Source organism: Triturus cristatus, chromosome 7 (assembly GCF_964204655.1).
Source record: "Triturus cristatus chromosome 7, aTriCri1.1, whole genome shotgun sequence".
NCBI lineage: Eukaryota > Metazoa > Chordata > Amphibia > Caudata > Salamandridae > Triturus > Triturus cristatus.
In genome coordinates this window covers 1,687,693,496-1,687,717,654 of record NC_140590.1, presented here as the reverse complement: position 1 = coordinate 1,687,717,654, position 24,159 = coordinate 1,687,693,496, and the positions used below count along the sequence as shown (strand labels likewise).

At 43.6% G+C, this 24,159-nt stretch overlaps 1 protein-coding gene across 2 annotated transcripts in view; it reads left to right on the top strand.

Moving 5' to 3' along the window:
* USP5 (ubiquitin specific peptidase 5) overlaps positions 1-24,159 on the top strand; it is a 200,084-nt gene that overhangs the window by 66,937 nt on the left and 108,988 nt on the right. For both annotated transcript variants that reach the window (XM_085619846.1, XM_085619847.1), the window contains exons 2-9: positions 5,324-5,449; positions 5,710-5,776; positions 8,409-8,542; positions 13,776-13,921; positions 15,150-15,334; positions 18,911-19,005; positions 19,678-19,871; positions 20,381-20,452. In XM_085619846.1, the coding sequence (XP_085475972.1) occupies positions 5,324-5,449; positions 5,710-5,776; positions 8,409-8,542; positions 13,776-13,921; positions 15,150-15,334; positions 18,911-19,005; positions 19,678-19,871; positions 20,381-20,452 (1,019 nt within the window). The remainder of the gene's footprint in view (positions 1-5,323; positions 5,450-5,709; positions 5,777-8,408; positions 8,543-13,775; positions 13,922-15,149; positions 15,335-18,910; positions 19,006-19,677; positions 19,872-20,380; positions 20,453-24,159) is intronic.

The following is a 24,159-nucleotide window of genomic DNA, read 5'->3' as shown; positions in this document are numbered from 1 at the left end:
TGTGTGATGTCGGCCCACAAGTCGCCTCCCCTTTGCTGCTTGTGTCGGTGACGTTCGTTTGTCATTCCCGGAGCTGAGCCCTGGCCCCTTATTCAAGCTTCCCCATGGCGCACATTATGACCGTTTTATTTAGCCACATGAATGCTCAAAACACCACCAAAAACCTAAACTTCTCTTGCGAAAGAAACCATTGAAGAAGTGATGGTCTTGTCAACCGGCCCATGAGTGGTAGAGGAAGTAAAAGAGGTACAGTGATCTGAAGATGTGAGTACAGGACATAGCGGCACAGAACAAGCATAATGCCTAGACAAATGGTGGTCATCCCCAACACACAGAAGTATATAAAGCCCTGGGAAGAGAAACCCCTTTCAACACTGGCCTTACCTGGCATCAAAGGTATCCATGAAGGCTTTAAGACTGGATGGCCGGAAGGAACAGGTGGTAAGAGCATAGTATTTCCTTAATGGCTACTAGCACATTCTCTCAAAAGGTGATCAAAAGCATCTTGTCTGTCGAAGACTGACTCTTCCTGGCAGTTGATACAGAGCAAATGCATGGGTCTTTATGTGTGCACCCCTAGTGCTGCGTATATTGATCCTTTTGATAAAATGTAAAAGTTTCCCCTTTCTGGGACTCCGGCTTTTCAAAGAAGAGGGCATATGTTAATCCTTTTTCCTGTCCAGTTTTAAAGAATTCAGAATGTGTTGGGTCCTTACCCAAGCAGGAGCTCCACACGTGTACTATTTATGGCTACATTGCAGCACTCTTCCTATTTGTAAAACAGGCTGACTCACCATATTGAAATATAATCCTTGTTCTTGAAGATCCTAGTTAGTCAATTGTCCTTCAACTCTTTATACTCCTGTTACCTGGATTTGAACCTGTTCATGGCTATTTGCAAGTTCATGACTGAGTTCTGATGGCAATTGCTGTGGCAGAGACCTTTAAGAAGTTATCTGATCTAATTCGCACTGTTGTCTAGTGACGTAGATGACAGAGCAAGACCCTCATAGGCTGACTCTGTGTCAGGTTTTCGCAATAGATTATACTGTCGAATTGCATCATTCGTCCCTTGTCAAAATCTTTGCAGCATATGAGAAAGGCTACACAGACTGGATGGCAGAAGGGGTTTATCTACTGTATTTAATAACCAATGAATTTAGAAAGGTCGGGCCACTGCTTAGGTCATATAGAGGATCATCTTTCGGACTGGCAGTTCAGAAACCTTTTCAGTTGACTTCTTGCCAAGATTGCTGTAGGGAAGTGCCACTTTTTGACATGGTCACCCCCCACTTTTTGCCTGGTACCTGATGCAGTTTTGACAGAAGTGCACTGGGTTCCTGCTATCTAGGTCACCAGCGCCAGAACTCTTTCCTTAAAAACTGTACAATTGTTTCCCTAATTGGCTGTACCTTTAGCACCCCTGTAAGTCCCTAGCAAATGGTACCTCGAGTACCCAGGGCATGGGTAGCAAAGAAAATCCCTAAAGGCTGCAGCATGTATTGTGCCATGCTATTGGACCTCACACCTGACTCATGCAGACTGACATTGCCGGCTGTGTGTCTTGCTGCAGATAAAAGTCAAAACACAACATGGCTCACATCCCTGTGTGACATGCCTCCAGACATTGCATGCAATATAGGTAAGCCACCCTTCCAGCAGGCCTTGCAGCCCTAAGGCTTGGTGCACTATACTACATGTGTGGGCATACCTTCATGAGCAGATATGCCCCTGTGATGTCTAAGTCAATTTTTGAATATCACAAGTGAACAGGGAAGCCATTTTAAGTTCATGTTCTGGACACTGGTTAAAACGAGTTCCCCAGCTACACGATGGCTTCACTGAAATGTATGGTGTTTGGTATCGAACACCTTGTATTAGTAAACCCACCCTGATACCAGTGGTGGATTTATCAATATATGCACCCAGAGAGCAACTTAGAGGTTCTCCCTAAAACCCTACCAGCCTCTAGTGTGCTGGCTGACTGGTGTCGACCTGCCTACACCCACAGACTAGTTTCTGACCCCCTGTAGGTGAAATCCTATGCTCTCTGAGTGCAGAAACACAGCCTGCTCTGGCCGAAGGTGTTGTCACCTCCTCCAAGCAGGTTGGCTAAGTAATCGGCATATCAAGGCAGCAGGCTTCAAAGGTCTCTGCCGCCATTTGATATGTGACCACGGCTACTTAGTGATGGCAGAATTAGGAACTCTGAGACAGGCTTATGACCACTTCCCACAGAAAGTGGTCATATGGGGGGTGTAGTTGGCAGCGAATCCTCCACTATGGTGGAGGAGCGTCGCCTACCCCAAAGCGCAGGAAAGACAAAAAAATAAAACCACACTTGTTTTATTTTTCCTTTCCTGACGATTCTTGGGGGTGGGGCCTGGTAGTGACAAGCACTGAGGTTAGTAGTAGTGCACTCCTATCACTTTGTATGATGGTTTGCCGGCCAAACCATCATGTGCCGTAAATGCTCTCTCACACCCAGCAACGCAGCTGGGTTGAACAGAGCAGGCACAGACTCAGTCTGTCCTGGAGTGCAAACCGAGGGTGCTCAGGCCAATCCAGAAGCTGCTCTTATGTGTTAGAGCAGTTACAGGATTGGCCGAAGGGCATTCTGGGAGTATGTGCCTTCCTAAGGAGCAGCAGAAGAGCACGACGGTGACAGCTGCAGGAACGTTTAAAAAAAAAAAAAGTTATTCTCCACCTGCGACCCTTAGGGGCCCCCCCATGTCCCGCCCCCCCCACTCCTGCCCGCGCCCCTCCCTTGATCCCCTCCCCCCACTCTTCCAGCATACCGGCCGCACTTGGGTGTAGTGACCACAAGGGTAATTAGCTCATTGGCTACCACCCTTCTCGGCCCTAAATTTAGAGGAGCCCCTGGCACCAGGAAAGCAGTTTGAAGACCTAAGAAAAAGGACACCTAAGTGCAGAGAAGAGAAAGAACTGAGGAGCAGCAACTGACTTGGTGCCTGCCCTGCCGGCCTGCCTGCTGCCTCCGACAATTGCACCAAAGGCGACTCGTTCTACAGCTGCTCTGCCTCCAAAAGCCTGAGAGGACCATTAGCACTTGAAGAAGCAACCAGTATCTCCTGTGGAATAGCGAAGCTGCTTCCCTGCAGGCACCCAAGAAGATCCCTGAGGACTCCGGACCGCAAAAACCCGATACTGGAAAGCACCACTGCACCCATGCCTCCACCCCGAGTTGAAGTGATCCAATAGTGCTAAGGAGGCCCTGAGACCCACCTGAGTCAAACTCCACCTTGGGTTTGCCCAAACTGGACTTCTAGTTGCTGCCTGCAGCCTCTTTGTGCCTGCCCCCTCAACTGCGAATGTCTCTTGCAGCATGACCCGATGCCTAAAGACATCTCTGCACCCGTGCCCTTCAGCCCAAGGAGAAGTGGGCCGACAGTGTCCCTACCTGCCAAGCATCTCGAGGGCAGGCCACCCCTGTGGGTTCAACAGAACTGGCCCCCAGTACAAGCTTGCAGCCTCTTTTTCCCAGGACTGCCTCCATTGAAAGCAACGGGGCACCGGACGCTGTAACTCACCTCTGCACCTGGCCGCCTCGGTGCCTCCCAAGGAACCTGTTGGTGCTGCCTTGGACCTTGCTCCATACTCATTGTAACTCCAGAAGATTGGTCTTGTAAGTCGCTGCTGAGTATTGTTATGCAGTGTGTGTCTTTTTCCATATAGGATAACATTACCGCAATAGAGACAATACAAGTATCCCTACCTGTTTTTTTTCAAAACTGCTTTTCTTAAAGTACTTGCCCAATAACAAGATTTTTGGTGTCCAAAGTTACATAAAGATATGTGCTATTTTTCTGGATTGGGGTGGATCTATCATTTATTGACTGTGTGTATGCAACAAATGTCTAACACTCCTTGATAAGCCTAGGGCTGCTGGACCATACAACCACAAAAAGAGCACATTGGGATTGTTAAAGCGAGCCCCTGTGCACACAGAAAGATTACCTGGACTCTCTTTACAATATTCCTATTTTTGGTATATTCTATAAAGAGCCAACTTCCTACAGTTGCAGCTTGTATCAATGCAGGTTTTGAGGCAGCAAATAAATCTCCACCAGATAGAATTTTGCCTATTGTATTTATTTGTTCTGGGCTGTTAAAGAACAGAGGCTGAGTCTCAGGATTCTGATCTTCAAAAATGATGTGGTGAGTTGAAGGCCAAACCTGCCAGTATCGAGCACTGTGTAAAAAGTGTGTAATTGTTCTACTTAAGGCTGGTGCAAGGAAGCAGTATCAGGCAAATGGTACCCATGTTTTGCCACCCTTGCTCCCTCCTCGCCTAAGTGCATGTGAGCTTCAGCATCTTTATCTTTCATATGTGGCATCTCCATTCTGGAGAACTGTAGTACAGCGATCTGACCCCCGCTGCTGGTGTGTAGTCAGCACCACCTTCCTGGGCAGGTACCGTTATCAGTGCTCCTGTCTGGTCCAATGGTCCTTAACCCAAGTGTTCCTTTTTCTGGTCAACTGAGAGTACATGAGCATGGAGTCAGCTAGTGGTGGCGTCACTTCTGAGCAGAGATTAGGAGAACCACATCGAACTGCGGTTGTGTCTGGTGCAGCTGGAAATTTCTACAGGCGATTTTTTCAGGAGATTAACATTTATAGATGATAAACAGCATATGTGAAGGTGAGTAACTCTTTTTTCTTTTAAAGGTGGATTGCATAGCTCAAATAGGCCTTCTTAACACCAAGTCATATCCTTTAATGTTCTAATTATGTGAAAGACCTGACATGAGCTTTCCAGGGCTAAATGAGCGACACACCATTCTCGATATTGTAACATATTTCTTCAGCGTCCGTTCCACACAATGCCAGCCTGCCTACTGGGAATTACATTTTCATCCCCAGTGTCTTTTCAAAAGAAGGCGAAAATCATTCTTCATTTGACATGGAAATAGACAGAAAAGAGTTTGATTTTAAAATCTTATCTGAAAGTCATTAGTTGCACATTTAACAAAGGCCACATGCTGCTGTGTTACAAAATGCATAAAAAATGGTCGAGTTCAAATGGGTGCCAGGGGCGTTTTCTTCATTTGTCATCTCTGCCCAACAGGAGCTGATGGCAATAGTAGCCTGCATTGCTAAAGTAATAGGTATGTAGAGTCCTGCTAAAACCACTAGGCTGTTGGAGGAGCTAAACTTTGAAACTGGTTTCACAGAACATGATTCCCTCCACTAGAAATAATTTGTTGGGTGGGGTTTGTTCCAATATTTTTTTTTACTGCTGGTGCTCCTTCATCTACTATCTGTCTCCTTACAGTACTCTCCTTCTCTCCTGTCTCTCCAGGAGTCCGATGGCGGTCTCTACGTATGCATGAATACATTCCTGGGCTTTGGGAAACAATATGTAGAACGACACCATCGAAAGACTGGGCAACGGGTTTACCTGCACATGAAAAGAACACGCAAACCGGTAAGAGAGGGCACAACTCCTGAAAAGAGCACATGGTAAATGTTTGTGGTGGTGCAGCAAAATTGTATGCAGGTTAAGTGCTTAAACCTGATGCTGCAGTTGAGGACTGCCACTGAAGTGTCTTTGTGGTTGCAGAACTGTGTTTGGGACCTGGTACTGGAATACACGTAATGCTCAAAGACCGGATCTATGGAGCTGGAAGTGCTGTTGGTTAAGGTTGACATTCTTGATCATATTTACCCTAATTTATTTCCTTACAGAAAGTTGAAGAAAACACTTCGGCCACTGGAGACCCTCCTAAGAAAAAACCAACGCGCCTTGCTATCGGTAAGATGCTAAGATTCTTCATGGTCCGAATATTGTCTCTGAATTTCTGCTTTTCACTGTCCATAAGCTGAAGAACAGACTCCTTGAGTTCTCCTGCTAGGTGCTAGAATGAGTTTTGGGAATTACGGCTTCGTGGTACTGGTTAGGCACCAACACCAGGATAGGGTGTGTGATCTCTTGCTCTTAAAAAAAGAAACCAAAAGGGACCAAGCAAATTCTTGTCTCATAAGTACGGTGCAAGAATAGATGGGCCCTGTGAAGACGTTTAGTATGCTTTTGGCAAAGCACCTAGATCAATATTGTTTTTCGCTATCTGTTGGGTACTAGGATAAACCCCGTTCACTTGTTTGCTCTGGCATTGGTAAGCCAGCAGAATACACACTGTGAATTTCTCTTCCTTCTGTCCCTATGCTGGCAGTGCAAGTCTTGAGGTGAAGCATGCCATTAACTACCAGTTCTAAAAATAAACGTTTGTTTTGGCTATTTCCTCTGCTAGAAGAGCGGTTCAAATATTTATCCTACCCTCTGAGGACTTTATTACATTTTCTCTGTTACATTGGATCAGTGAACCGGTCTATTTTTTGATTCTTGACTCAATATCTCTTAAGCGCTCATTTCAAGTTCCCCCAAATATAGTTTAGGGATAAGGGAGGGACGAAATCTCCAATTCCACCTGGGCGGCTTCGAGCAGGTGGTGAATGTGCAGGCTGATTTTAGGCGTATTGGTAGTATATCATGGGTAGTGTGGATGCTGTGATGCAGTGGAGAGGACAGCAGAACATCACACCTTTACAGAGCGGTCTGGAGCTGAGCGCAGCAGCTACCCGCATCTCCTCTGCCTAGCACCCGGTATTTCTGGGCCCGGAATTATTGAGCCTGAAGATTTCAGACTTGATCATTCTGGGCCAGAAGACACCAGAAACTCATAATGGACTGGAGCTGTATTGCCCCCCACCCCCTCCGCGGATATCACTCCAGGCCTCTGTAATGAGGGCATTATAGCTGTAACTTCCGTTTCTAGCTTTACCTCTCAAAACTGGAAAGGGAATACAGAATATTGCATTTCAACAAGAGTTTGATGCTGCAGAACGTGTTGTGTGTAAGAATCATTCTCTAGCATTTAATCTACTGTTCTACACGGTGTGAGTGGCTTTCATCGCTTCCCTCTTCGTGCTGGAAGAGAATTTCACAGTAGGATAAAAATATGAAGACTATGAGTATTAGGTTAAGAGAAACATGCTCCAGCTCCTTTCCGGAAAATTGCTGAACAAGGTCTGATGCCACAAAATTTGGCCTGTCTGCAGGAAAGAACTGACTCCTCTTAGGGCCTAATTAGTAATGGTAATAGGTCTACCTCAGTCACCGCTGGGCCCACAAAAAAGCAGTTCTACACTCCACAGTGAGATTTCTACTCGTACATTGACCACGTCTAACTTTTATTCAAAGGCTTACATTGCATACCCATATCAGTTTAAAGAATCCTCTCAACTTGCCAAAACTCCTCGCCATCTCAGTAGACCAAGGAAACTTGGAAGCAAGGACTCGCTGTATCTAGAAATTCCAAAGTGCAAATTCTCTCAAACATGACAGATTGTACAGGGGTGCCTACCTCATTTTAGAAGTCTGATTAGTGAACATAGCCCTCTTTCCTTACCTCTAATAAAGAGCTAACAACACACCTCTCCATGTTATTCCTAAACACCAATAATCTAAACCATTTTCTCTGGCCTGTAAACTAAAAATGTTAATCCCTCATTTCATGTGACATGATACTTTATTTCAGCAGAATGTTCACCTGTTGTTCATGACTGTTCTATAAGCACACTCCTGTGGGTCTGAATTGCTGGCCAACATAAAACCATAATTAAACAAAGTATTGTGTTCTGTCCTGACAAGTACAAGTGGTCTGTAATACAAAGCACTTCTCATACCTGCAAAGAGCTTTCTAGCTGCTTATTTTTATGGTAGTGTTGGATGGCGGGGAGGGGCTGGATGATTGACCGAATTACAATCAGAGTGGTCACCTGCGGTTGAGTGTGTGTGTCCCTGTGTCTCCCCAATGGCTAAACGACAGCTAAGCTATAGAAAAAGCACAGTGTATAGTAAAATTTACAAAATGCACATAACCGCACCTAAAATGCAGCAGACTGAGTGACAGTGAGAAGGTAACTAGGGAAGTCGAAGCATAATTCTGTGCATGGATGCACTACTCCTGCATAAAGACCTGTATAAATCAACAGCAGAAAATGACCGCCAAACCTTGTGATGGCCTGTTTCCCAGTTTTTCTTGTCCAGTTTTGAGGGTGACATGTTGTAGGTGAGCCTTGTACTGTCGCAAGACGATGTCAGCCCCTTTCCAAGGCTCATCTTGCCTCAGATGCCTGGACTGCATACCCCCCAATAACTAAAGATTTGTCAACAAGATGTGTAAAGTCCTGTTGCAGTAGCAAAATAGTTCCTGCCATACTACTGCTAGTCGGCTTTTCCCTTCACCGGGCAGTCCTTATTCTGAAATTGGAGGCAACGTTTTTCTACCCAACTCAATTTAAAGTAACGTTCTAGCTTAACAGGAAAAGAGGGACCCAAATGGCAGGCAAAAACTCAATTTCTCTCTCTCTCTTTCTGTCTGCAGGAGTAGAAGGTGGCTTTGACGTGACGGAAGAGAAATTTGAGTATGATGAAGAGGTAAAGCTGGTCATCCTACCGGAATACCTGGAAATTACTCGCGATCTGCTAATTAATCTGCCTGACATGGTGCGCGACCGGGTACGTTTTTGACATTGCACCTTTGTCTCTTCTCCAATGGTTAAACCACAATAAAGGAAAATAAAGAGCATACACGTACCAAATTTTGGAAAATGCATCTTGTTTCATCAAAAACAGCTGTGCATCAGAGTGTAAACATTACATATAGGTGAGGGCATGTCTCACAGTGTATACATAGAACTGCTATAAATTAACTGTAGTAGAACACAATCCTCAGCAGAATTTTCATGCTGATGAAACACTTGCAGGCATGGGAAGCCATTACCTGGTGTCTCTCCAATTCCATAATGTCACATAATTGAACTATGGTCCAATTGCTAATTGTTTTAAAACCTACATTTGGAACAAGTGTAATGTTTGAAAAACTCACTTTAAAAAATGTTATTCTTTGGTTTTACTATAATATTTACTAACATAGTTCCAGTCAATGGAACAGAAGTGACAAACAAAAAGTCTACAATGTACAGCTATCAGAACTTAGTCCTCAGCAGCTCAGTTACAGTGAAAAAATGTGTAAACATTTATGAACCCTCAACTGCACCATCCAAGTAAAGGTAATTGTTGGGTTTTATGGTGTCCGTGTCATGATTCTCAGTGTCTAGTGGGCATGTGGTCTTTTTTGAATCCTCGAGTTATCCTCCACCAGGTCCTTCGGTCAGTTGGACCCTGTGCAGATTTTTGTTATTAGTGAGCTCCGCTCATTGCTAGGCAGTCTAGCTCCTTTTCACCCACAAGTGTAAGGGTCTCCAGAAATATGGACTTATCCCAAATCCACGTTGGGCTTGTACAACTTGGCAGCTCTTCTGTCTCAGACAGTTGGTCTGCTATGAACTGATTAACAAACTCTACTCGAAGTACAAAAAATGTACATCTTTATGCCCCTGGAAAGTCTGTATTTGTCCTCCTTTGGCATGCTTCATTCTAAATTCAATGTATTCTACAGTCGGTGAGCAGTGAATCATACTTTGCAGTGTCCATATTCCATGAGCGTCTGGGGCAGACTCCAAGGTTAGACCCGTTGGAACTTATCGAAGTGTGGCTGATGGTGCGAGCCAGGCTGCGCACCAGCAAAAGGTCACTTTTGTTAGACATTCCGCAACACAGGAAGAAGGAAAAGGCTAGACCTATTGAATCCAGAGAAAACTATATTCCAACAATTGAATCACAACTCATTTTCATAGAAACTAGTGCAAGAAAACATATTAATCAACTGCCACATCAGTATTGGAAAGCTTTCTAGAGGTCCACCTTAGAAAAATTGTAAAAACTTGTTTTAGTTGCGGTTTGTTTTAAAAAAAAAAAAAAATACTAATTCATCTAAAGAACATATGTTGATAGTTAATTTTTAACATCTGTAATTTTTAGTCCTGCTTTGTGAGAATTGTGCAGAAAAATTGCAGAACATACATTACATTACCAAATTCTAATAATTCCTTAAAGAGGTCCATTTGAAGAAAATGAATGCCCCTTGCCCCTCCATTATTACAAGATCATATTATGTATCTTTGTGGTATTGATATAGCACAAACCTACCCAGAAGGTAGGGTAATGCTGTACTTGGTCATAGGCATGTATGAAGTCAACCAGTGATTTGAGAGGTAGCTTGTTTATGGACTGTTACTGCATCATGATGCAGTTTCCTACATAGAGGCGGGTCTTCAAATCTTTCCTGAATTGGAGATGGGTTGGGGTGGTCCTAATTGACCCACGGAGGATGTGCCACATCCTGGGTGGGTAGATGGAAAAGCCTTGCTCTTTTTTCTTTTTTATACTTTGTCCTACAGTGTCCCTGTTGTAGGCGAACCAAGAGCCATCCGAGATCGTGAACTTGTCAGCCAGATAAAGAGGGGTGCAGGTTGTGATGCAGCTGGGTGTTTGAAGATGGTGCAGGTCGGAGTTCTATAAGGATTGTGGTGATCATAGTTCTTCAGGCTCTAGATGGTGTCATCTTGTCTGTACTGCGGCTTGTAAGATGCTCTTAAGTGGGGGGGGGGCAGTGTGGAGTGTGTGAGGCCATGGAGCAGGGCGCTTACACTACTAATCAGATGTGAGAGTACAAACTAAATTATGAAATTGCGTTCAGGTGGGAATAGTTTCACTTTCGTCAGTGATGGGAACTGGTACAGGCCATCCTTGATTTCTTGGTGTTGCATTCCTTGAGTGTGAGGTTGGTGTCCAGAGTGAATCCAAATGATTTTGTATTTGGTAAACGTTGGGATTCAACACCATCTAGGTTCAGGTTATTAACCCTAGTTTTCATTATTTCAACCTTGTTGATCTTGTCAAATCAGAGGAATTCTTTCTTGGGTTGAGCTTTAGTTATGTGCTTTACATGCAGGCCTGGATTAGGTGCAGTGAGTGTATGAGGCATTGGAAGTCGGAACCCTTGAGACTCTGCAGATGATAGGTAACTCCAGGCCCCAGAAGATCCCTATGTCACCACCTGAAATTCATCAATGCACAATCACACTTAGACCAATTGCCCTGCTTAATCAAATATTATCGGGACAAGTAAATAGTGACTCTACTTTGTAGGATCACTAATGCATTTTGTTTTACTGCAAAACAAAGCAAAGTATCTGCCATAAAATTTGCAGAAGTTAAGGTCCAGCTGAAGAAATCGTATTAATACTGCATTCGCCAGATGTATTCGGGGCCACATTAAACAGTGAACATTTTGACCCCTCACATGCTTCAAGAGTACCCAGTCATCTGCTGGTTGCAGCTCTCTGATCTGTGTGTGAGTGCAAACAAGCGCAGCATTTTCAAGCCGATACATTAAACTCTTGATTCCATTTGTTCCTGTGAATCACTGGATTCTTCTAGGCCATATGCCTTAACCTGGTGTTATCAGGAAGGTCTTGTCATGGTGCTGGCCTTCTGAAGTTTTCTCTTCCTCTATTCTGGTCCTAACTTTATGATGTCTCCTGGGTCTACCACAGGGATCCTCACCATCCACAATTATTTGGACATCCATCTTTAGCCGTTGACCTCTGTTATCTGCTCCTCTATCTTCCAGTTCAACTCCTGGTCTAGTGACCCTCAAATCCTACTGTGATTAGACGAGGCGGATCACCTTCTTCAGCATCTGTTTAATAATGTCCTAGTCGTAATTATGAAGCGCATATCCCCTGTGCAAGCCTCCCAGATCCCTGCTATGAGTATGAAACCTGGGGTTCAAATATGATAAGGATTTAGCAATGATTCCGCAGTCTAACACGACAGTAACAGCAGGTTTCTGTTGTCTAACAATCAAGAATAACTTTGCGCTGGCAGGGGAGGATGAAGGTAATGCTTTTTACATGATTTTACTGAAGATGACCAAAAAAAACCTTTGTGAGGCAAATACTACAGTCTGTCTTGTATGTGTGCTTCAGAGTACGAATGTAGTTCAACATTTGGCCCACTTTACACTGATCTGGATCTCAAAACAAGCTGGTTAGTCCTCCTGTTTAGTTGTCTTACATAGCGTTAACTTTGCAACTCGCTGCCACATGAGAGCACTCAGACACTATAAGCAGAAATGTCAAAGAATAGATTCACAAACACAGTGAACAGAGTGAGTATTGTGTATCAGTGGAGACACACTGGTAGGTAAGTTGTTGACCCTGATGGGCAATTATGCCTTTTTTGCTACGCCAAATGGGCAGTTTTCACAAATAGAAAGGTTCTGTATAAAGTGAACAACCTTGTGTTCTTTGGCCTGTGGTTCTTTTTTTTCATAATGAACTTTATTGATTTTGCAAGAAGTAAAAAGAAAGGAAGAAGAGAAATCAAGAACAAATGACACCAAATCAGGCAGTACAGCATATAAGATTACAGCACAGCATGCAGAGTGCTGCACACAGTGCAGGTAGATCAAGGTGGAATAAACTTTGCCCCCCCCCCCCTCCCTCCGCGGCACAGTGAGGCAGACCCTCCGCGTCTGGGGTAATGGCTTGTGGTTCTTTGAATGCAAATGCCTGCATAGGAGTCCACATAGCATACAATGCTGCAGTCCACATATGTGGCAAAGTATGCCCACCCATGGGAGATTTGATCACCTTAGGTCTGAGTTGGGGTTTTAGGGGATTTATTTTTGTACATGACATTTGCCTTTTGTACCCTGTACTTCATTTGCCACTTTCTGTTATGAGAGCCTCCATGTGACCTCTAAATGTGCAAATGATCGATTCGCTTACTTCGATAGCTTGCCTTTTTTTTCTCTGGTTAACTGAGAGGTAATGGGACTGTTTGGATAAGCGTGAGAGAGTGACTCAATGTAGATATGAGTGCCATGATCTTGAGGTGTTTGTACATGCGTTATTTAAAAATGGGGAAAATAGGCAATGCTCTTATAAAGCTTAGTGTAGTTTTATGGGGTTAATGAATGAACTGCGCAGAAGAACATTAAGAAACACCTAGCTAACCTCTTTGAAGTCTGAGGTCTGTTTCTTGCTGGCTGAATGAAGAACTGAGTTTGAAGGTTAAACCACTCCCAATCCACAGGAACACACCACAATAACACACCCTCCTTCTATCCGTAATGTTCTGGCTCATTTACTCCTAGATGTTCTGTCCTGCATGATGAAATACTCCCCAAAGACCAAGGCGAATATGCCTCCACCACCTGTACCTGGTCAGTCTTCTCTCCTTTGAGCGCTCAGTGCATAGGTCTGTGTGTAACTCTGTATTCAGAGTTTCAAATCCTAATCTAGCTAGCTCTACTGTCCAACCTTTTAAGTTTTTATAACATTAGGGCCTTTAGTTTGCTAATGACACGCCTATAACGTGTATAAAAACATTACAGTTTCTATTGTGCTTTGCATCGAATGATGGGTGTGCCTGATTTAACTTACCTGTAACAACATCTGTCAGTCCTGAGATTGTGATTCTCGGATTCACCGCCTTGAAATAATTCCACGCAGGGTTGCAAGAGTGTATGGGAGATTGGCCGTGTTACCTGTAACTCTGAGAAATATCCTATGCTTGTGAAACAGTTATTTCCCTATAATAGTTGCTATCGAGACTAGCCCTGGAGTCAGTCTGTTTCATGTCACTCAATTCTGAGAATCCTCAAAGATGAGCAATGACCTGAACTTGTGAATCTGGAAAAAACCCCATGCTAGGAAGTTCTTTCTCTTTTCTGCAGACACGAGTAATACTGCTGCCTACCCTGTGAAGTTTATTTTGGCACTGAGGAGCTTCCAATGAGTGTGATTATAATCTGTATACACATTTTCTGTTTTCTTAGGTTGCCTGTGCCATCGATGCCCTCCTGGCAGCAGACTCCGCCTCTCGCAAACAGGAGGTGCAAGCGTGGGATGGAGAGGTGCGACAGGTGTCCAAGCATGCCTTCTCTCTGAAGCAACTGGAGAACACGCCTCGCATCCCACCCTGGTGAGCTTCTGTTGCTATGCCCATGCACTTTCTTTTATTGTTCTCTATTCTTCATATACTCGTTTGCATCCTCTGCAGGCACGCGCACTGTGCGTGTCCAGGTATTTTTTTTTAGATACTCTTTTATAGAGCTTCATACATCTGATAAATATGGAAGAATCCCTGCAGGGTATATATATCTCCTACTCTGTTAGTATGGATTAGTGGAAAAGTTACACTCCTTATTTTCAATCTTTGGTATTTCAAACATTTTTCTGACTGTGATGACCCTTCATGCACATTTATTTACTACACATATATATATATATATATATATATATATATTGTGTTAAAGGTTCATCATTAATTTTTTCAGTAAGACAGGGACAACCAAAAATGATTTGAAAGCGAATTGGGAGCTTTGTTGTAATTTGTGTTAAAGTAATGTATGCATAGGGTCCGTTTGATATTGCATTTTCGTATAGACATCAAATCACTTTTTTCTTTTAAAAATATTTTGTCTTCTGTTGGAATGACCTAAAGAAAATTTTATTTTAATCTGCTGAGTTTGTAACTAAGAGAAGTCTATAGTGCATGTTTCACCCATAGCAATGGAAACCTTTTTACACATCTTAAATGCCCATTTTCCCTATTTTTAAAAACGTTGCAGGCCATTTCATTTTCATTCTCCAGTCCTTTGTACTGTTCCTAAAGCAGAGGACAGCTTTAAACATAGGCTATTTTCTGTACGATGAGTCGTAGGTCTCATATTTTGAAGTTTAACAATCCAGAGTTGTGAAGCTTCCTTTATCCTACCACTCAAATAACTCGCTTCATATGCTCCATTTTTTAGCAAATTCATTTTTGCATTCTATGAGTCACAAACTAGTTCTTGTGCAGCCTCAGTGTATTGTAGTCTGCTGCTTCCTACCGATATTACCTCGAAATGCACACTTTCCTTGTGCCCTATTCTGTGCAAAATTACGGGTTCATTTGGTCAATGATAGTACAATGGGCAACTCATCGGTGAGATGCTTATGTACAACTCTTCATATTCTGTCAAATTACCTTGCGGTCTTAACTCATGCCGGTGAAGGTGGACAGTTAATAACAGGACTTATTGATGCTGTGTAAGTATCTTCTTCTCTCCCTTCATGGGTTTGTGCTTCAAGCCACCGGCTTGTATGCAGTAGGGCCCCTTCCATTACTCATGATCTTCTGTTTTTGTTATTTTTGTTCCTCTGCATAGGGGCTGGCGGTGCTCCAAGTGTGACATGAAGGAGAACCTGTGGTTGAACCTCACAGATGGCACCATTCTCTGTGGCAGGCGCTACTTCGACGGCAGCGGTGGCAACAATCATGCAGTTCAGCACTACAAAGAGACCGGTTACCCTCTGGCAGTCAAGCTGGGTACTATCACCCCCGATGGAGCAGGTACTGAGATCTGCTATGGGATCTGCATCTGAAGTGTGCTCAAATAGATGAGGGCTAATTTTGAGAGTCCAGCTAATGTTGGGCTACTCTTAGTTCACCAGTTCACTTGTAGTTTTGTAAAAGTACTCTTGTTGATTGAGACCCCATCCCTCCCTAAACAGCTTCACCTTAGCTCCTTTTTCTCAGCTGAAGGGATGTATGCCTGGGAATGCTCTCCTGCTGGGTCCTTTTTGATGTGCAAAGAATATATTTGCTTTGTTTTGAAGGCTAACTCCTCCCTTTTGGCTTTTTCCACTGTAATTCATGCACTCTGTTGTTTCAAGGACTTTACCTGGGATGACTTAACTGCTAAGTTACCTGTGAGTTTCAATAGAAATGCTATATTCAAATTGTTTCCTCACCTGCTCCACAGTCCAGTTGGTGGTATCATTCTGCCCCATGCTCTAGGTTTTGTATTGCTGTTGCTTGTTAGAAGATTGTCCTGAAACCTCTTCTGCACCAGTTGGGCCCTCTGTTATGGAAGACAATACTCATTCCACTGACCTTGCCTCCAGCAGAGCAATCCAGTGACATGCAACCATAGTCCCTGGAGAAAGTATTTGTAGTGGTTGACCCAGAGATACATTAGGTGTCAAACCCTCACAGAGCAGTCCAATCCTTCCTTTAAATGACTTGCTCAGTTAGTGGTTTCTCTGTAGTTGTACTTTATGGAAGGCAATCTTTGCATCTGCTGGCCTCTATATCCCCTGTGGAGTGCTATCTCCTGATAGTATCATAATGTTTCTGACTCTATATTTTCTCAACCTTTCTTCAGCTTCTTAAGGTGTTTATGGCAAGAGTCAGAAATGGGTTCTCCTTTCTGTTCCTAATGACGTCTCAGGCCTGAGGCTCGGCACTCTCCAGTATGTTATTGATGGATTCCACCAAACCCTTCTCTCCGTTGTGTACAGAATCTACCACAGGGACTTTCATGTATTCTGACTGAGTCTCCATGGACTGCTCAGCTACTCCTTTCTGATGGATACTCCTAGCCACAGATTCTCACTTTTAGTGTAGTCCCAGGTGCCTCCTAGATCCAGAGATTTTTTTCAGCAATACTTCCTGCTGGTGGCATGTATGACTCCATGATGACTTTATATTGTCCCATAAGTGACGCGGCAGAGCTACACCTATGGATCACCCCTCTGCACTGACAAGTTCCTTTCTTTTTGTGCCCTTTGACTTGGAATCAGAGCTCCTATCCCAACTTTCTGACTTTCCAATGATTCTAAAAAGTTATCTCAGACCGTGTGCCAGGGAAGATGTCCCTCCCAAAAGCAACAGGATTTAAGATCTGCTATGGCTGCACGAAACAGGGGACAGTCGCAGATGCTCACAACATGTGCCTATGGTCCTTTGGCACTGGTCATGACTCCCTCATTCACCCGAAGGTAGTCAGCGTGCGGGAGGTGAAACTTTGCATAGTGAAGCATAGAAAGAGGTTGCGTTCCGAACGTCCTTCTCCAAGCCACAGTACTGCTCAAGGTCGTTCCCATGTGAAGTCCCATTCCAGCTCTACGTCATCCAGTAAGAAGAAAACTGGACAAAGCATAAGAAAACAAATTGGGGGCTCATCCCCATCCCTCCACTCAAAGCTGGTGAGATGACTTGAGTGTCATTCGAAGGGTCGGGAATCTTCTACCTTCGAGTCAGTCTTGATGAAGCCCCAGGTAATTCAGGACACATCGACACGGCTGCACATCTGCTTTCAATGTGGCCATGCTGTATATTTTCCACGGGATGCCTATGTTGCACTGCAAAATAACCAAAGGCCATCCAGTTGTTGTGCAGCCATACATTCAGCCTTGGACTCTCCCTCAATGCTAGTACTACAAAAATATAGAGGCACTCATCAGCTCTGACTCTGATGTCGTCCAGGACATAATTAATGTCCCTCAGGACACTGATGGCAAGGAGGCAGATAGGCTGCCACCCACTCGTTACATCGATAAATGCGTGTACTTAGATTTGCAAAATGCGAGTGGTCTAGATTCCTCATCAGAGACATGTGGACTCCACACATGGCCCACCAACAGAGGGAAGTGTCCCCTTCACTGTAATAGAGCAAAAAGCAGCAGAAGTGCTAGACTTGCAATTGCCTACTTTGGAAAATAGAAGCCAGTTTAATGTCTAAATTTGTTCAAACAAGGTCTAGCTTCATCTGAGTCATTGTGGCCATTTAGCAAGGCCCTTATGGACACTCTCATGGCCACTTGGTCTAAGCCATGGTCAGCCGCTCCAGTTAGCCTACCCGTGGCAAGATGGCACAGACAAGCTCATGGCAAACACTAACATTATGACTAGCCACTCAGGGCTTTATGTCTGAATCTTTTTTGGAGGTCACAGCTGGTCCAATCTGCACAATCGGGGCGTTTGCAACTGCAAAAAAACATTTTTTTTGTTTACAAAAGCCGAATTGTGATTCAGTAACTTATTTCTGAATTACAATTTGGGTTTGCTATTTGGTATTTGGAAGTTGGGTGTTTAGAGCCACCTTTCCCAATACCAATCTGCAGTGGTGTGTATTAATGTTTTGCTGCTGTATTTGTCCTTGCTAGCTCCCGAATAGATTAACGGCCCTGCCTTAGCTCAACTCCCTCTGTGCCACTGGCGCTCCAAATAAGGAATCCTCCAGTTATGCTACGGAGGCTTGGGACGAGATAGCAGCCTCCACAGTCCTTCCCTGCTGGTCGCCTGGCCAAGTGGACCACCTACATAATTCCCATTAAATTGTCTCTCGCTCCAAGCCACTCAATTGGGAGTGTGTTACGGTCGGATACACTCCTACAGGGCACATTTTGATGCCGTTACCGCGCTTTCTCATGGATTGAAGGATAGCCCCATGTGATTGACTCCCTTAATTAACGGATACTGAGTGCTCTCGCTCCCGTTCTGATGATGACCTCACATTAATATAGATCGAAACACCGTCGACAACTTACATATATAGACTCCATTTACAGGTTTTTTTTTTAAACTATGTATAAAAAGGAGTTTTATGTCTTTTTAGTAGTGAAGCACTTTGCCTTTGTCTTTTCCTGCACCCTCCACTGCACCTCTCTTTCACTCATACCTTGAGCACCAGATCTTTTTTTATGAAAACAAGTATAATATTGTTCAAAACATGCAACGAATAAATTAATTACATGAGAATTTTTTTCTTTCAGCTTGTTTATTATATTCCTTGGTAATCTAAAATTGTATGTTTTTTTTCTCTTCAACTACGGAAGACTCTGAACTTCATTATAGAGATTTAATTCCCAGTAAACCATTGTTCTTTTAGCGCATTGTATTACCCCATGTTCTCTAAAGTTATGGTGTCACCCTTGTTAAAACATGTTGGTTGGGTGTAGCCATGGCTGAACTTGGAGTTTTGATCAATGCTGGGGCACATACTTGAATACGGCACAATTATACTCGACATCTCATTTGTATGATTGGGAGTAGAGGTCAGGGAGGGCTGAAGTACTCGGAGTTAAACAAGAGTATGGTGGAGTTACCCTGATTAAAATTATTTTTTTATGTATTCACCTGTAGATGTGTATTCCTATGACGAAGATGATATGGTGTTGGACCCTAGCCTAGCGGAACATCTCTCACATTTTGGAATCGACATGATGAAAATGCAGAAGGTCTGGTTGCCAACTTAATCCACAACACCTTCCACATTCTGTGTACTCCTTTTTCTTTATTCCTCCTCTCAATCCTTCATTAATTGATCTTCTGAAGGGCAAACATTCCCTTCAACACTTTCATGCATTCTTTCCTACAATGTAAAATACCTGAGGCTTCTTTTTTAAATGCTCAAGAGACTGCACACCTTCCTTTAATATCACATTGGCCCAGTTAACAAATCTATTTTCTGGTCCCTGCATGAGCAGCTGCACATACTTGTAGTTGATTTAATCACATTTTGACTTATTACAGTTTTGATGCTATCTGACATTACTGTTTAAATATGTTGTCTGGAGGATGTGTATATCGCACACTACACATGAATAGGATGACTGTCTTTGTAAAACCTATTGAGGACTATTGTCCTCTCAGATTAGTTTATTTTAAAGCTAAACAATTCATAAGAGAGCGCCTTCCTGTGGGAAAGTATACATCATGGTTACTTTCACCTGAAGCACAGCTATTATGAATGTTTGTCATCTTCCTCTTGACCTTGTCCTACACTTTCCTGCTTTAGCCCTGTGCCTCAATCTGTTTCTTGCTGGAGAAGGCGTGGAAGCTTTCTATTGACTGGGTTGAGTTATTCCAAGGCTATAACCCTAACTTGCCGCTTTTACTCTCTGTTGCAGACAGACAAGACTATGACAGAGTTGGAGATAGACATGAACCAGCGAATTGGAGAGTGGGAGCTCATCCAAGAGTCCGGGGTTCAGCTGAAACCAATTTATGGCCCTGGCTACACTGGCATCCGCAACCTGGGCAACAGCTGCTACCTGAACTCAGTCATGCAAGTGCTGTTCAGCCTACCCGACTTCCAAACCAAGTGAGTCCTTCCTGTAGCAGGTCCCTCTCTGATGCATGCACGCGCCCTCAGCTTGCCAGACCACAGTGGCAAGGGATTCAATGATCACTCTTACATACCCCTAAGGGTGAATAATAATTGTCCCTCTGAACAAACTGGTCTCCTGTCTTTTATGCTCTAAGTGTGCAAGTCCCACATGGCTCTAACAAGCAAACGTTTGTATTGTTTTGGTAGGCTATCTTCAACGTAATGTTTTGATAAGGAAAAAACCCTTACAGCTGTTACAAGCGCAAACCTCATTCAAGCCAGAATATTTTTGTCCTACTCAGTGCTTGATAATCAGAGCAGTTGATCCAGATCAAGTTTCTTCAGATAAACCACTCCTTCCCCAACGCACCGGCTGGATTGGAATAGATTTCTGTTCCGCAGGACAGAACCAGCCTGACTTTGCAGAGCTTTCCCTGTGTGTTATTCGAACGATCATTGTTATGTTGCTAAGAGCTTGACTTTGCCTTTCTGCTTTTACATAGGTATGTGGGAAAGCTGGAAAAAATCTTCCAGAGCGCTGCTGGAGATCCTACGCAGGACTTCAACACCCAGGTGTAAGTGTGCACTACGCAAAGGATATTGGACAACTCTTGAGTATTATTCGCGGGAGATCTCACTCGTTGGTGAAATTATCTAAAATATGGAGAGAATGGTGGAAAACAAACATTGTTACTTTCTCCTATTGTCGCTTAACTGCTATTGTTTGGTTTAATAGTGCTTCAGGTGAAGAAATATTCAAAAGGTAAGTAAGACCTACGACAGTAATATATAAGAAGCTCTTCAGTTTTTGTTCCTCTATAAAAAGGGAAGGCATTTTGCAGCGTGAATCTGTTTGGGATTCTCACACTGCATTATTTCTTCATCTAGTGGCTGGGCTTGAAAAAGTATCTTATCAGTGCCACTGGAATTATGCGATTCTGCATCCATGGCATTATTCGCATAGTTGTGGACTTCCCGCATTTACCACATATTCCATCATCTGCTGCATAATCTGCAGATTTTAACAAAAAAAAAATTCTAGCTCACACAGCATCCTTAGCCCTTAATCGTGCAGATAATTGGTAGTCTCACGTCACCTTGTCAACAGAGTGGCACTGTTAATTGAAATTCTACATTAGAGGCAGAGGCAGTGTGGGGTCCCAGCGGGAAGAGAAGCAGTGCTGGTCATAGCTGCTCAGTGAGGCCTGCACAGGCTGGTTAAGGTAGGCGTGTGGCTCTTCAACTGTTACTCAGATGCTGTTGGTCTTTCTGCTCTGTGAGTCTGGCGTGATTCCACTATGGACCCTACAGCCATTCCAGCTGAGAATGTTTTGTGTGCCAAAACCATCTCTTACATCTGCAGCATTTTACTTTTTGCACATTGTCAACCCTAGGAGGAACATGGTCCCAAAAGCAACATAGTCACTCATTATGACTGGCGTGGGTTACGCCAACAAGAGAATATTTCCCAGAATAGCCAGACTTTGGGGCAAAAGCCCTGCTGTGAACCAACTTGTAATGAGGGTATGTTATCTAGACCCTCTTCACGCTAAACCCTATGATGTATTGTTTGTTTTGTTGTTAGTCCAGCAAGGCCTTGCAGTGGACACAGTAAAATTGTTGGTTCCATGACCTGTTGAAACCGATTGCAGCATTAATCTATAAACCTTTGCTCATACACCTCTGACTTCCACGGATGAAACAAAATAAGAAAAAGGTGGGCGACAATCGCCATACTGTGGTTCTCCCTGGGCCCTTCTTGCTATCCAGGGAGGACTGTCCTTAGTGCGTGAAATCTGCCTGTTTGTGTTTATCTAGGCCACTGGCACAGCTGATCTAATGTGGATGGGTTTTGTAGCCCAGTTTCGCTCCTCTGGTGGATTAAGATAAAGGGTAGATTTTTCCCATTTCGTGCTGCGTAAAAAAAAAATCCGCACCCCCTATTGTGGAAAACATAAAAAGGTCTCCTTTTGCATTGTCCTCTTCTGTTCAGTGCATAGGTATGTGTGAAGAATGAGGCAATTCCTGCCTGAGTTCATACAAATGACGTGTGCATGAATCTCAGCCTTGTGCACATGTAAGAAATACATCTTGCCACAAAAGACAAAGGCTCCATATTAGACCAAAAACAAAATGGGTCTAGGCGAGAATTAACTTGGTACCCATTCTGGCAATGCTGAATACATGTTTTTAGTTTTCAGTGTTTTTTCTATATGAATGCGGGGGTGTTTTTACCGTTTTTTTTCTTTTTTGTTTTTTTAAGTATGGCAGAAAAAAACATGCAATAGAGAACTACAGCATTTTTAAACTAAACTGCTCCAGTCAACACTAGTCAAAATAGTCATATCGACTATAATAAAAAATATAAGCAAACCAAAATAGGCTGATGCAATTAAATGTGAGCTTCATCCGTGTAATTAATCATCAAATCTCAAACCCTCTGGAAACCTCATGTCATAACTGTTAGTGAGACTGATGGCTTTCACAGTCCAGAAGCACTCCTTCAAGGCTTTGAACTAGTGGTCGAAAATAGGTGGGATGGGATCTTTCCAAATCCTTGCAGTATTTAATCTTCCTGTAACAATTGCAACAAATAATGTTCCATTATCAAACCACATGCTGTTACCATTGGTTTCTCAGTTTGTGAAATTCAATGTTGATCAGGGTTTCTACATTACAACCCAAAACAATTGAAGAGGGTATAGTTTTTCCAGCGCCTTCGGTATTTTTTTTGTGATTTACCATTGAACTCGTGGCGTTTTAAAGTGTTTTTGTTAAACATTTTCACTTCAAGAGTGCAAAAATCTCCCTCCGGTATAGTCCTGCACCCATAAATATCTACAACTGGCTTCCTGCAATTCTCCAACCCCAGATTAAAAACCCCACACATTTCTCCCACCTCTAAGCATTTTCAGTGTTGCTGGTATGATCCCAATAAAAGTATGACAGCCTGCAGAAGAGTGCTGGTACTGTCCCATCAGAGTATCCAATCCCCTACTGAGAAATGCTGTACATTTGTGCCCAGGAAGAGGACTGCCCAGAGAATAACTTGGTTATCCAGTTGCAGTGCGGTAAATGGCATCAGTGGCCATGGGACACCACTGATAAAAGGCAATATCTACAGAGGAGGCCAGTAAGCACTAGTGAGTATCCAAGCCACTGGGAGAATGTCTCATAAGAGAGGTTTGGTTTTGTGTGTGCTGTGCTGTGCAGTTTCTATTATGGGAACAAAAACAAGACTCCGAGTCTTGTTTAGAGTTTGGAAGACAGGGCGCTCCATCACAACTGTGGTGGATGTGCCGTCTGGCTTCTTACAAGTGCATTAGAGTCAGTGGCACTTGTAACACGACAGACAGGATATCTACCACGTTAGTGACTGATTTCTACCCAACAAATTCCAAAGCCCTCAGTCTGTTCTGGCACAGCAGTAAGGAAGGCCATGGGAGCTGCTATACCGTAGCATCTCCCATATAAATGCATGTTAATGGTATTTTCGTTAATGATTAGCAACAAATGTAAACTATGTCTAGCCAGAGATTGATCACTCACTGCTGATCCATAAAGAGTTTCAATATGTATTTTCCAGACATTTAAACACATCACTTGAATATCTGGGAGAACCCATTGTCTTTAATGATCGCACTAAAGACCAGAATTACTCGGTGTCCTTCTCTTAGATGTCACATAAACCTCTACACAAGTTTCATTGCCTGAATTCCTTTTTGCTTCTTAGATCTCTTCCTATAGCATTTCTTTAACTCTTTCATAGACAGTGGTAAATTACCATGTTCGAGGCATATGAGCTGCAGATCACACACTGAGGATAAGATCGCCATCTGGTGTTGGGCTCGGATGATTGCAGGTTGTTGTTGTCTTCGGAGAAGTCTTTGGTCACGCGGTTGGTGACTCCTCCCCTGGACAACAGTGCGCATGGGCATCCACTCCATCGGCAGATTGTTTTTTTCCGCCATTGGGTTCGGATGAACTTTTTTCCGCTCCAGCAGAAAACTTCCAGCAATCAATTTAACTCTTTAATCTTCATTTCATCGACGTCGACATCAACTCGGACCGGTTCCGGAAGCGGCTGATGGACAGGACACCCTTCAAAAAATGCCCCCAGTGTGGAGCGAAGTTCCCCCACAGTGACCACCACGAGGTTTGCAACCTCTGCCTGTCGCCGGAACACAACGAGTCCACCTGTCCAGCTTGTTCCGCTTTCCGTTCGAAGAAGACCCTCCGGGACCGAAGAGCTCGACGCCATATTATGGCCAAACCAGCTCCA